The sequence below is a fragment of the Prionailurus viverrinus genome, chromosome B2, assembly GCF_022837055.1.
Source record: "Prionailurus viverrinus isolate Anna chromosome B2, UM_Priviv_1.0, whole genome shotgun sequence".
Classification (NCBI taxonomy): domain Eukaryota; kingdom Metazoa; phylum Chordata; class Mammalia; order Carnivora; family Felidae; genus Prionailurus; species Prionailurus viverrinus.
In genome coordinates, this window is record NC_062565.1 from 136,856,654 (window position 1) to 136,868,681 (window position 12,028).

General features: G+C 40.5%; 1 protein-coding gene across 1 annotated transcript in view; it reads right to left on the reverse strand.

The window, feature by feature from the left end:
* Window positions 1–9,377: 9,377 nt before the first annotated feature.
* RMND1 (required for meiotic nuclear division 1 homolog) overlaps window positions 9,378–12,028 on the reverse strand; it is a 44,147-nt gene continuing 41,496 nt past the window's right edge. Inside the window, exons 11-12 of the mRNA XM_047859897.1 lie at window positions 10,059–10,175; window positions 9,378–9,593 (exon numbers count right to left, since the gene is read on the reverse strand). Of these exons, the coding sequence (XP_047715853.1) occupies window positions 9,552–9,593; window positions 10,059–10,175 (159 nt within the window). The 3' untranslated portion in view covers window positions 9,378–9,551. The remainder of the gene's footprint in view (window positions 9,594–10,058; window positions 10,176–12,028) is intronic.

Below are 12,028 nucleotides of genomic sequence, written 5' to 3' on the forward strand. Positions count from 1 at the left end.
TCTTAAGACCAGTGAATAGTTTCCCAGTACTGTACTCTTACATAGTTGTATGGAAATGAACCAGGGTTATTCCTGAAACTCTGGGTCTCATTCCTAGAGAAAGTGCTGTCAAGAACATCCTACTTTTCTCTTCAAGAGCTGCTGTTCTGGATTTTAGAACAGGGCTGATGGCTGCTGGTTCTCTCAAAGCATAGGCATGTTACTTGAATTTTGCCAACCTATTTTGATTTTTAGTCACCAGCATAAAGTAATAGCGTTATAAGGAAAGCTGTGCAAATTATATCTGCTTTCTATAACTTGCTGAAGTAGAAACATTTAGGTGAATACATAGGCAGAGGTTGGGGAAAAAATAGTCCTTGCAAAGAAGGACTAATAGTGTATCTCAGGATTGGGTTAAGAGAGCTGTCAGTCTGGTTGTGAGAGAGCCACAAATGCCCTGAGTAGTAAGAAAAATAGAAGTTAAATCATATGTTGAGTGCTTATGTACTGACTTATTTTGGTATTTTCAAAATAAGTTTGGGAAATTAGGAGTTCAAAAATAGTTTCACACATTTCACCTCAAAGAAAATCACAGTGTAAGCAGATAATCCAAGTGGATTCATCAAAAGTGAGTTATGCATAAATATTCTGCAGTCATGTGCTGCTGAAAGTTTTGATGTGTGTTATGCTGAAATACAGTCAGAAGAATATGCACTTGCTTGTGTTCTGAAGAGGATAATTTCAGTGAGACTCTGACAGTGGTCAGAAAGCAATTTAATAGTGCTGTACTTAACCTTTTTTTTGGCCAAAATTTGACTGTGAGTGCTCAAGTGGAAGATGGAATTTCCTTTAACACTGATAATAAAAGTAATAGAGGAAATAATAGATTTGGGTAGATCCAAAGCAGCTTTTTCCCTATATAATTTCATGAAGGATGTCCTCCCAGGTAACCTTGAATTAGGAAAATGACATGCTTTTTACATGCTATTAAGCCTACCATGCCTTCTGTGTTTTACATTAAATTTAACATCTAAGTCAGATAAGATGTATTTTGAAAGTGTCTTATATTTTGTTGGTTTGGTTATAAAGTTTATAGGAAATGCTTATTTTATAGTTGGTTGTTATTGAGACCATTTTCCCTCAAGGATTCCTGATACTTTAGGGAACTTTTTGTTTTGCTATTAGTGTTGGATTTTGTGTTTTCTTTTCTCTTCTCTTCTCTTTTCTCTTCTCTTCTTTTCTTTTCTCTTTTCTTTCATTTTATAGAGTGTGCAAGTGGAGGAAGGGCAGAGAGAGGAGGACAGAGGCTCCGAAGGCGGGGGGCTCTGTGCTGACAGCAGTGAGCCAGATGTGGGGCTCAAACTCATGAACCGAACTGAACTGGGAGATCGTTACCTGAACTGAAGTCAGATGCTTAACTGACAGCCACTCAGGTGCCCGGCTTTTGGGTTTCAGACCTTTTTGATTACAATCTGAAGATGGTACACACATATATGTAAAATTTAAACAGCCATCAGGAAATAGTACTTGGTATTTTGAGTTATGTAATCCATTCTACCTTTTTTTTAAAAAGTGATTGTGGTGGTTTAAATTGATTTCATCAGTCACCAATGAATCTAAGGCCACTTTTTGAAAAAAAACTGGTAGAATAGTTTTCTTGCTGTTACAAATTACCCCAAGATTCATGGCTTAAAACAGTAAATATTTGCTTGTCTCTTACGGTTTCTGTGCATCAGGAATCTGAACTAGGTTAGCCTGGTGGTTTTGGGTCAGGGTCTTTCATGAGGTTACAGTCAAGATGTTCACTGGGCTAAAGGATTTGCTTCCAAGGTGGCTCACCCTCTGGCAGGTTAATGCTGGCAGTTGGTGGGTCTCAGTTCTCCGACAGACTGCTTGAGTGTCCCCACAACATGGTGGTAATTTGTTTCTCTCAGAGCGAGGGATCCTAGCTAGAGCAAGGAGGAAGCTACACCACTGCCACATGCTGTTAGTTAAAAGAAAGTTAAGTCCAGCCTACAGCCAAGGGCGGAGGAATTAAGCTCTGTGTCTTGAAGGGAGGAGTATCAAAGAATTTATGATATATTTTAATAACTACCACAGTTCTGTATTTTTCCTGTTGATGGGTGAATTAGGACTGAACCAGAAGGCTTGTTGAAGTCAATCTGTAAGTAATTATCATAGTTAATTAAGTCAGTTTTTTCTCTGAGGGCATCTAGTCTCAAGCCCTCCATCTTAAATTTGAGAAGGGAGGCTCAGAGAAGTTAAGTAATTAACCAGCCCAAGGCAGTTCAGTCTAGGAAAACTAAACGGATTTGTCTCTGATTTTTGTCATGAATAATCTGTGTGCTGATTGAGAAAACTGGCTGGTGATTTATAAAAATCTAAAGAAGTTACAGTGTAGAACTGTTGTGTTCTAGTCTCCTAGTTTGCGATCTTCTAGATAATAGTAATACTTTCAACCAGTTTGGCCTGCAGATAATGCCCGATTCTTTATGAATTTGTAGACTCCTCACACCAGCACCCCTTCCCCATTGATTTTTAGAGGAGACAAAATGTACTTATCTAATGAATTCAAACTTTTATTTACTGTTAGCTCCAGATGCTGCCTATATACAGGTCTTGAGATTGACTATTCCAAATAGCACATTTCTAGGACCTAAAAGAGGTTATAAAAAAAGAAAATCAGGGTTTGAGTGTGAAAGAAAGCTCTACCATTTTCTGCTGTGAAATTGTCATGGACACTTGGATCTAGAAAGATTTATTCTAAGACTGGTCTTGGCTTTGTGGTACAAGGAGCCGAGACCCTGACATTGGTAGTGTGAGTGAACTGGGGTAAATGTCTAAGGCTTTCCTGGGTTTATTTCTTTTAAATCCAGTAGACTCAGGGCACCTGGGTGACTTAGTCAGTTAAGCATCTGACTCGGGGGTCAGGGCATGATCTCCTGGTTCATGAGTTCAAGACCCGTGTTGGAGTCTGTGCTGACCGCTTAGAGCCTGGAACCTGCTTCAGATTCTGTGTCTCCTTCTCTCACTGCCCTCCCCTCCTCATGCTCTGTCTTTCAAAAATAAACAAACATTGAAAAAAAATTAAAAAAAAAATTCAGTAGACTTTCCTGAGTAATAGATTGGGGGATACAGTAAATTATCTTACACCTTTGCTGTTGCCGGATTGATAATGGCTACTTTGTTCTTAAACTGCTTTCCAGTTTCTTTTACCATCAGGACTCCTGACAGTTGCTATTCTGCCCTAAAGCACATACTTACGTGATTGCTTTTCTTGTTGTCTATCTATATCTTGTATCTCCCATCCCTACTGTAAATTCTTTACAGGAACTTCCTTTTCTGTATATTGCTGGTGCTCAGATGCTTGCAGAATCTGTAGTTGAAGGACCCAAGAAGTCAGTTTTTTCCCCTAGAACTGAATGTAAGAAAACGTTTTTTATTGTTGTAGAAAGCCTCTGAGTATAGGTGGGAGGTGCTGGTGTGTATATGTCAATAACTGTCTATGTTCTTAAGATGGTCACAGTCCAGTGGGGGAGGACAATCATATACTTACTATACAGTTTGTTCTACACTATACGTGTTCAAAGTGCAGTGGTGTAGTATAAATGGAATTGGTATTTAAACTGAATCTTGGGGCACCTGGGTGGCTCAGTTGGTTCAGCGTCCAACTTCGTCTCAGGTCATGAACTCATGGTTTGTGAGTTTGAGCCCCGCATTGGGCTCTGTGCTGACAACTCAGAGCCTGGAGCCTGCATTGGTTTTGTGTGTGTCTCTCTCTCTCTGCCCTTCTCCCGCTTGTGCTCAGTCTCTGTCTCTGAAAAATAAACGTTGAAAAAAAAAAAAACCCAAAAAACTGAATCTTGAAGGGTGAGTAATGTTTGAAAAATAGATTTAGTTTCATCACGTTTGGTGGTTGTACATTTCTTTAAATTTTTTCTTTTTTCCAATGTGTTTTTATTTTTGGGACAGAGAGAGACAGAGCATGAACGGGGGAGGGGCAGAGAGAGGGAGACACAGAATCGGAAACAGGCTCCAGGCTCTGAGCCATCAGCCCAGAGCCCGACGCGGGGCTCGAACTCACGGACCGCGAGATGGTGACCTGGCTGAAGTCGGACGCTTAACCGACTGCGCCACCCAGGCGCCCCAAGGTGGTTGTATATTTCTTAGCTTTACTTCTTCATTATACATTTACCCTGAGTTGTTTTATTGTTTTGAGTTACCATCATGTTCTGAAAAGTTGCTTTTTCCTGTGGTGTGCATGTTCTTTTCACATTATTTTTCTAGAAGTGTGCTGTCCCATTAGTAGCTATAAGCTGCATGTGGCAATGTAAGTTAATGTCACACTAGCCACATGTGGGTAGAGGCTACCATATTGGACAGCACAGATATAGAACATTTCTGTTGTTGCAGAAAGTTCTGTTGGGCCGTGCTGCTCTAGAATCATGTTTTGCTCATCTGCACATTCTCATGTTGTCTGTAATGTGTTGAGTTAGGAATAGAATGAGGAGACTTAATAATAGCGTTCTGGCATTATTGGAAGAGACAGAGTGGTTGGTATTTATGAACAGAGGGGAGAGAGTGTAGGCTACTATGTGGTGAAGTCAAGTCAAGTCAAGTGTAGGTTGGTATCGTGCTCTGTACCTTAAGCTGTTTGGCTTTGGGCATGTTCCTTTATTTCTGAGCCTCAGTTTTTTGTTTTACTCAAATAGGGAGAATAATCATTATCTCCTAGGTTTGTGTAAGTGTAAGAAGGTGTGTGTAGGGGAGCTCAGCACAATACCTCAGTCTATGATAAGATCATTACCATATTTTTCAAATAATCACTGATTAAAGCAATTTGCGAATATGTTTTTCTTTTGGTGCACAGTTCTGTGAACTTAACATAGATGAATATTTGTGTAACCACTACCACAGTCAGGATACAGAGCAGTTCTGCCACTTTCAGACAACTCTGTCGTGCTGTCCTTTTATGCACTTGCTCTTCCTCCCACCCTTATCCTCCTCGGCAGCCACGGGTTGGTTCTTCATCAGTTTTGTCCCTTTTAGCATGCATGTTACATAAATGGAGTCCTATAATATGTAGCCTTTTGAGACTGGCTTCCCAGCCAAGTTGGGTGACGTTGAACATGTGTCACGTTTAGTGTAATTTATAAGTATTTCCTAAAAAACAAATGTGAATCTGAATTTTTGCTTATAGAGTTGCATTTGACTTGGGATTTTTACGCTTGAAGGTGAAATCAGTGATGAAATTTATAGGGAAAAACGACTTCCCCTGATAACAACTGTGTGTCTGTACGATACTGGCTTGTTTTTCTTTATGAAAATGATTGATCCTTGGTAGGGGAGATTCCTGTTTTCAGTAGTTTATCCATATTAAAGCTCTTCAGAGTGGCAACAGAGTCCTCATTTGAAAAAGTTGTCTGTCTAAACATTAATGTCTAGAATGTGGCCTGAAGATAGGATAACCAGCGGGCTGCTTTGCCCGGGCCTTTCCCAGCCTAGCACTGAAAGTCTGGCTGCTGCAGGAAACCACTCAGTGCCGGGAAATCCAGGATCTGAAAGGGCCCCATAAAATTTGGGGATTCCAGTTTGTGAACCACAGGATAAGTATTCAAACTAATCTTCCCTGCCATCAGAGCGCTTAGAGTCAAAATCTCTAAGGTAACCAGAACCCAGACCACATGAGGCTTTTAAGATTAAGATCTGTATTCTGAATTTAAAGATTAGCACCCTGGTGGCTTAGATTTGACTGGAATTACATCATTTTTGGTAGTTTGTTGCCCTCTGTAAGTCTTCATGTGATGAGTTCAAGAAGCAGAGTCCGTATTTTTATGTTAGCAACATTCAGTTGTGGTAAGCAAGTTTCCAAGACTTGTGTGGAAGCCAAGTTAAAGTCAAGTTTGTACTTAACATAATCTCTTGTTTTGGGTTTTTCAGTTCAAATAGTGATGTGTAAATCTCACATACATTTTAGCTTCTATGTTTCATGTTGTGCAGAATGAGTGAAAAAATGTGGCCTTTAAAGATTTTAACAAAATCCTGCTTTGTTAAACGTCTGAGGCAAGGGAATTTGGACTAGTGACCTTAAATCTTCCTTACAGAAATGGCAATTCAGAACCAATGGCCAGAATTGAAAGTTAGTAGAATAGCATCCGAAGCACTTGGCAAACCTTCCTCTGCTCATCTTCCACCATCTCACAGCAGGGGCCACACGCGGTTTGTAAAGCGGGGCTCAGAGGAGCGCGAGGGGAGGGGATGGGGCTGGGGAAGGTGAGAACTGAATCACCCGAAGAGACACATTAGTACATTAAACGGAGCAAGAGGTGCTAGTGAATTACTGACCGTCTGTATCTGTAAACTGAGCACGAGCCGATAAGAAGTCTCTTAAGTTAGTGGTTCTCCGAGTTTAGTGAGCATGGGAACCTCTTGGAGAGTTGTGAAAAACATTTTAGTTGCAGCCTCAGAAATTCTGACTGCAAAACACAGGAATCTGTAAATCATGGACACCCAGGTGTTCGCTGATGCAGTTGGTCTGAGCATCACGCTTTGGAAAAAACTGCTGTAAGTGGTAGAAAGACCAGGGAATATTTACATTAGGGGAGTATGGTTAAGTTTTCTCAAAAAAATCTTTCTTCTGCAAGCAACAATATATTGATTTTACATGTAAGAACATCTCTACTTCTGACTGCTGTGGTTGTCTGAGGAGGCACCCAGAATACTTATGGGTAGCTGCCTGGTGCGTGGGAATTGTGTAGAGTTTCCAAGCCTTTTGGGGCTCGCGCTGAACAGCCGACTCATCCGGAACAGTGGAAACACTACTTTGTATTTATTGAACTTGAACCACTTCATCCATTTAGGTGCAGGGTTTACTAACCTCTGTCTTTAAGTCTCTCATGCTGTTAACTGGACTCAGAGGGAGTCCTCATGATTTGTTTCAACCTCCATTTAACCTCAGAATCATACTGGGATTTTTGCTCAGATGGATTGTAGGAACAGTAAACTCTAGGCTTCACATACGTTAATTCCATTAATACTCCTAGCAACTCTATGAGGTAGTGGTACTATTAAACCCATTTTACAGATGGAAAAAAACAGACCCAGAGAGACTCAGTGATCGGCCCAAGGTGATCCAGCTAGCAGGTGGCGGTGAAGAATTCGAATGCAGGTCGGTCTTAACCACTGTCCTCTCATGACTGATAGAAATTTGATCCCATTTTGAAGAGTGCTTCCAGGACTACTGGTGAATGTAGTTAACTTGAGGCTCTCTTTAGTCTTCTGGTAGGATTTCTTGGTCATTTTGTTTTTACAGAAATTGTGATCGTGAAACACTTCCTTGCTTCCGTTACACCTAAGATAATTTTTAAAACTTCTCTATAACTTTTAAAAGTTGAAGCTTTTAGCATGAATTTAAGTATTTGAAAAATGTAGTTTCTGATGAATCAAATGTTGATGTTTAAAAATCTGTTATATCTGCCTTTAATGTATCTAGTGGAATGTACTACCATAATGAGTTGGTGGCTACCATGATACCTTTAAACAGAAGTAAGCGATTCAGACTTAACACTGTTCCTTTTTCTTGTGGAAAGTGTTATATTTTCCCCACAAAATGTTTACCTAATAAATTTTTACGCTTGAAGGTCTTATTGATTATCCTTTTGATCTTTGCAGCATACTGGTATAGAAGCTGAAATGTTCGAATTTGTCTAGACCACGAGACACCAGATGTTTGTTTTTGTTGTTAAAATTGTTACAGTTAACACAAAGGTGACCCAAACAGTAGAGTACATACTGATAATTGAAGTAGAACTTTATTGGAAATGCCCTTCTTAATAGGTGGGGGATTATATGATCCCTATTAAATTAGGAAGCTTTGTTGGCCAATATTTCAAATTGTCTTCTTGTTGGTTTCCCGGAGGGTTTTAAAATGTATTTATAGGTTTTTAAATACAGTAGATGGAACTGAGATTCAAGATGGGTGAGAAATGTCTTCTGTACAGTGTGAGAAGGGAAGCTGGGAAAGAATAGGCTTGGTACATTGACTGCAGGTGTACACATAGGCACGGACGTTTTCTGTGAGTGCTGACATGGAACTTAGGTCTAGAAAGCTGTTCCTGAACGATCGATGTCCATGTGTTCCTTGGGAAGCCTTGAGAAACGAACCTACCAGATTGCTGCTCAAGAACTCTTGCAGTGAACTGAAAATAAGCCAGGATGTTTACCTTTGCACTGTTAGAGCAAAGAAGTACATAAAAACCAGCAGTAAGGGTATAAATATGTATTCTCTTGGTGAAACACTGTAGCAGTTAAGTTGCAAAATAAGTGTCTCGATTTAGAACAGTAACACTGTTCAGAGATATAAACTGAACAGCAGGTGAGAACTGTGCAGTTCCACTCCTGTGCAGGTGGATTTTTCCCATAAATACGGTATAGTATGTAAATGCATTTTTTTCAGCCTTTCCTCTAGCTCGCTTTATTGTAAGATTACAGTACATAATACATGTAAGAAAAAATGTGTTAACTGACTTATTGGTAAGGCTTTTGGTCAACAGGCCAAAAATAATTTTTGGGGAGTCAAAAGTTATACACGGATTTTCAGCTATGTGGGGGACTGGTGCCCCTAACCCCCCATTTTTTCAAGGGTCAACTGTATAATGTATGAAGAAAACCCAGAACATTTAAATTCATTGCGGTGGGAAGCATAGTGGGGCAACTGGGGGTTATGCATAAAAATGATAGATAAAAAGGGCTTATTTAAAAAGTTGTGTATCAGGGCTCTTGGGTGGCCCAGTCGGTTAAGGGTCCGACTTTGGCTCAGGTCATGACCTCATGGTTCAGTTTGTGGGTTCAAGCCCCACGTCGGGTTCTCTGCTGTCAGCAGAGCCCACTTCAGACGCTCTGTCCCTCTTCTCCTGCCCCTACCCTGCTTGCACTCTCTCAAAAATAAACATTAAAAAAAATGTTTACCAGTTCAAGATGGTAAGCACATACATGTCAAGTTCTTTGTGGCATTTTTTCATTTCCCCAAAATATGTGTGAAATTAAAAGTGTTTGTGGGAAGACTATTCTGACTAGGGAGGTAGTGAAAGGATGGACAGTACTGATTGATGAAAAGGAGAAATGGCAATGAGCAGTTACCCTGAAATTCTGTCATCCAAAGTAGGTGAAGAAAATTCCACTTAGGTCATCACAAACCTGTATTTTATGTATTTACTCCCAACACTCCAGAGTTCCTGTATGGGAACTTAGGGCTAGGATTGGGATTTCCTGGAGAAAGATGATGGGTAGTGTCCAAAACCTAAGCCTTTTGGCTTTGATAATTCTTAGGTACTAAGCTTTCCACAGTTCTTTAAAAATACCTTCCTTTCAGCTTCTCAGTTAAAGACCCCAACGCCAGATTTGTCATTAGTTTTTATTCAAGCAGCAATACATTTAGGAGCTAAAAAAGATCACTGCAACTTTTTGATTAAAAAAATTAAATACCTACTAAATAAGAGATTCCCCCAACAGTGAGCATTTATTTTTGATTGCAGAACTTTAATATCCCTTGCACTGATGCTTTTCTTTGGCCATCACTTGATCAGGAAAAATACTCGTCCCAATTCAAACATTACCTTAGGGTGATAAAATGAGATTTATTAATTTCATAGCAAATCATTTGTACAAACTAAATGACTTTCCAAGATTGTGATTAATGAAAAATGCTCCTGTAGTCTTTCCCATGTGGCAAGCTGCAGATCTGAGGCAAAGGGCCTATAAATTTGCAGCTAGAATGCTCTAAATGCTGTCTTTAAAAATGGAACTTCTCCAAAAATCACACTTGGTGCATTTGCAATATTGCCATAGCCACTTGAAACTTGCCTCACTTCCAAATAAACTCAGTAAGTAGGACAAAGCCATGTTCTTCTCCACTATCATTTTCTATGTCACATTATTACTTTTTTAGATTTTTAATTTTTATTTTTTTAAGTAATCTCTACACCCAAAATTAGGCCCAGACCCGTGACCCTGAGATTGAGTTGAACGCTCCAGCAAGAGTCAGCCAGACACCCTCATTTTCATTTTAAAAAGATCCTTACCTCGATGGTGATCAGAATGACGATCATCCACTCCAGGCGGAGTGCCCTCTTCTCAGTCAGGTGATTCCTCATTAGATCTGTCAGCTCCATGCAGTGTTGAAGTTTTTCATTCATGACCTGCATCAGAAAAATCTTAAGAAGTGTCCTGTATTTATATTTCAACAAGCCTAAGAAAAGTGTCACATCTCAAAATTCTAAAGGCTTGAATAGGTATACTCTTGTTCCTTAGGCCTCTCCCCTCTCTGCCTCTTGTGACTCTAGAGACATTTTGTAAAGCACAGATTTGACTGCAGAAGTACTCCGCATACTGAAGCTCTTACAGCCCAAGATTTTGGTGGAAGATGTAAAAATAAAGTTGTGGAGTCCTAGCTTTTGGTAGCTGCCCTTGGCTTTTAGCAGTTAAGAAAGGCAAACCCGAAACATGCTCTGTGGTCAGAACATGCTTTGTGGCCAAAACATGGCCTGAAGATGACAAGCAACGATTACCTTCTACTAAAGCTGCCCATACCCCCAAACTTTACTTGACCTGCTGCATACTTGCCACTAGATGGCACTGCTTTCAGTGCTCAACTGCAGAGGTTCTGGTTTCCGATGCCTCGCCACAGGCTGGTTGGGATGGGTTCAGAGTCTTTGAATTTGAGACTTGGATGTGACTCCTGGTAGTTATACCTCCTTAATCTCTGTATTTCACCTTCTTTTGGAAACTGGAAAATCTGGAAACCTTTAAAAAATAGTTTCCCTTTGGTAACTTATGGGGTGGTGTGGATCTGGTCTGGAAATTTGAGGCCATCCCCACAGATGCATGTTTGGGGATTAATGGAAATGTGTCAGTGTGCCATATGTATAAGGATTCTGCACAGAGCATTACATCGCCTTAATCATGAGAGCACATGGGGGACCACACTCAAGCATATATTTACCATGTTTCCAGGCTGGACATTATGTAGTTTCTCATCTGCATAAATGTTTAGGACAGTGCCTCCTTTCCTCTCCTTTCTTTCCTACTTTCTTTCCCCCCTGTTCCCACTGGCTGTTCAATCTTGGTCTGTAAACTTGCTCATCCCCAGGCTTGCTTCTCTCTTCAAGACACTGGCCCCACCCTCTTCCATTTTCTTTCACCTTTGACTAAACTGGCATTTCCTTCCTCCACCTCCTCATCACTCAGTTTATTCTTCAGCCCTTAGAAGCTGCGTATTACAACCCCCCTGAAACCTCCAAATGTCCTAATTGGTAAATGGCAACTTTTCTTGGTTATAAACCTGTTAAACATTTGACAACACCTTGAAATACACACTTCCTTTGACTTTTTCTCCCCTAAGAACTAAGTTTTCTACCTCTGACCATTTTTTTCTGGGGTTTCTCTACCTCCTCTAGTTTTTAGATAGCATTTCCCTAAGTCCTGATCTTGTCCTCCTTGTCTTCTAGCTCTGCACTCTGCTTGCACGATCTCACCCATTTTGGTTTGTGTAGATGCTCCCTAAACTTTGGTCACTTGCATCCCACCATCACCACCCCCCCCCGCCGCCCCTGCGTCCCCAATCACTATATGTGATGTGTGTGTTCCAGCTGCACTATTAATGATTTCCAAAGGCTCTGCTTAATATGTCTATTTTAAAAGTAAAGGGTCACTGCCATAAGTGGACAACAGTTGGACGTGAAACTATGCTGCCAACAGGAGGCTGAGCCTGACACCTGGGGAAGTGGGAGAGTCGCATCCGTTAGACGGCCTATCAAGAACCGCGACAGCCAAACTAAGTGCTTCTCCCGAGAGAAATCTGACTGGCTTCGATGTTAATTCAGGGTCCTTGTATCACCTAAATTCATCTCTTGAACAAGTGTTATGTATCCCACATTTTGGGAAAGACTTAACTATTTTCTACTTCCAAATATAAATGTTTAATGCTGGTCTCTTCGACTGAATTTCCTTTTTAAGTAGGCTTCATGCCCAATGAGGAGCCCAACTCAGGGCT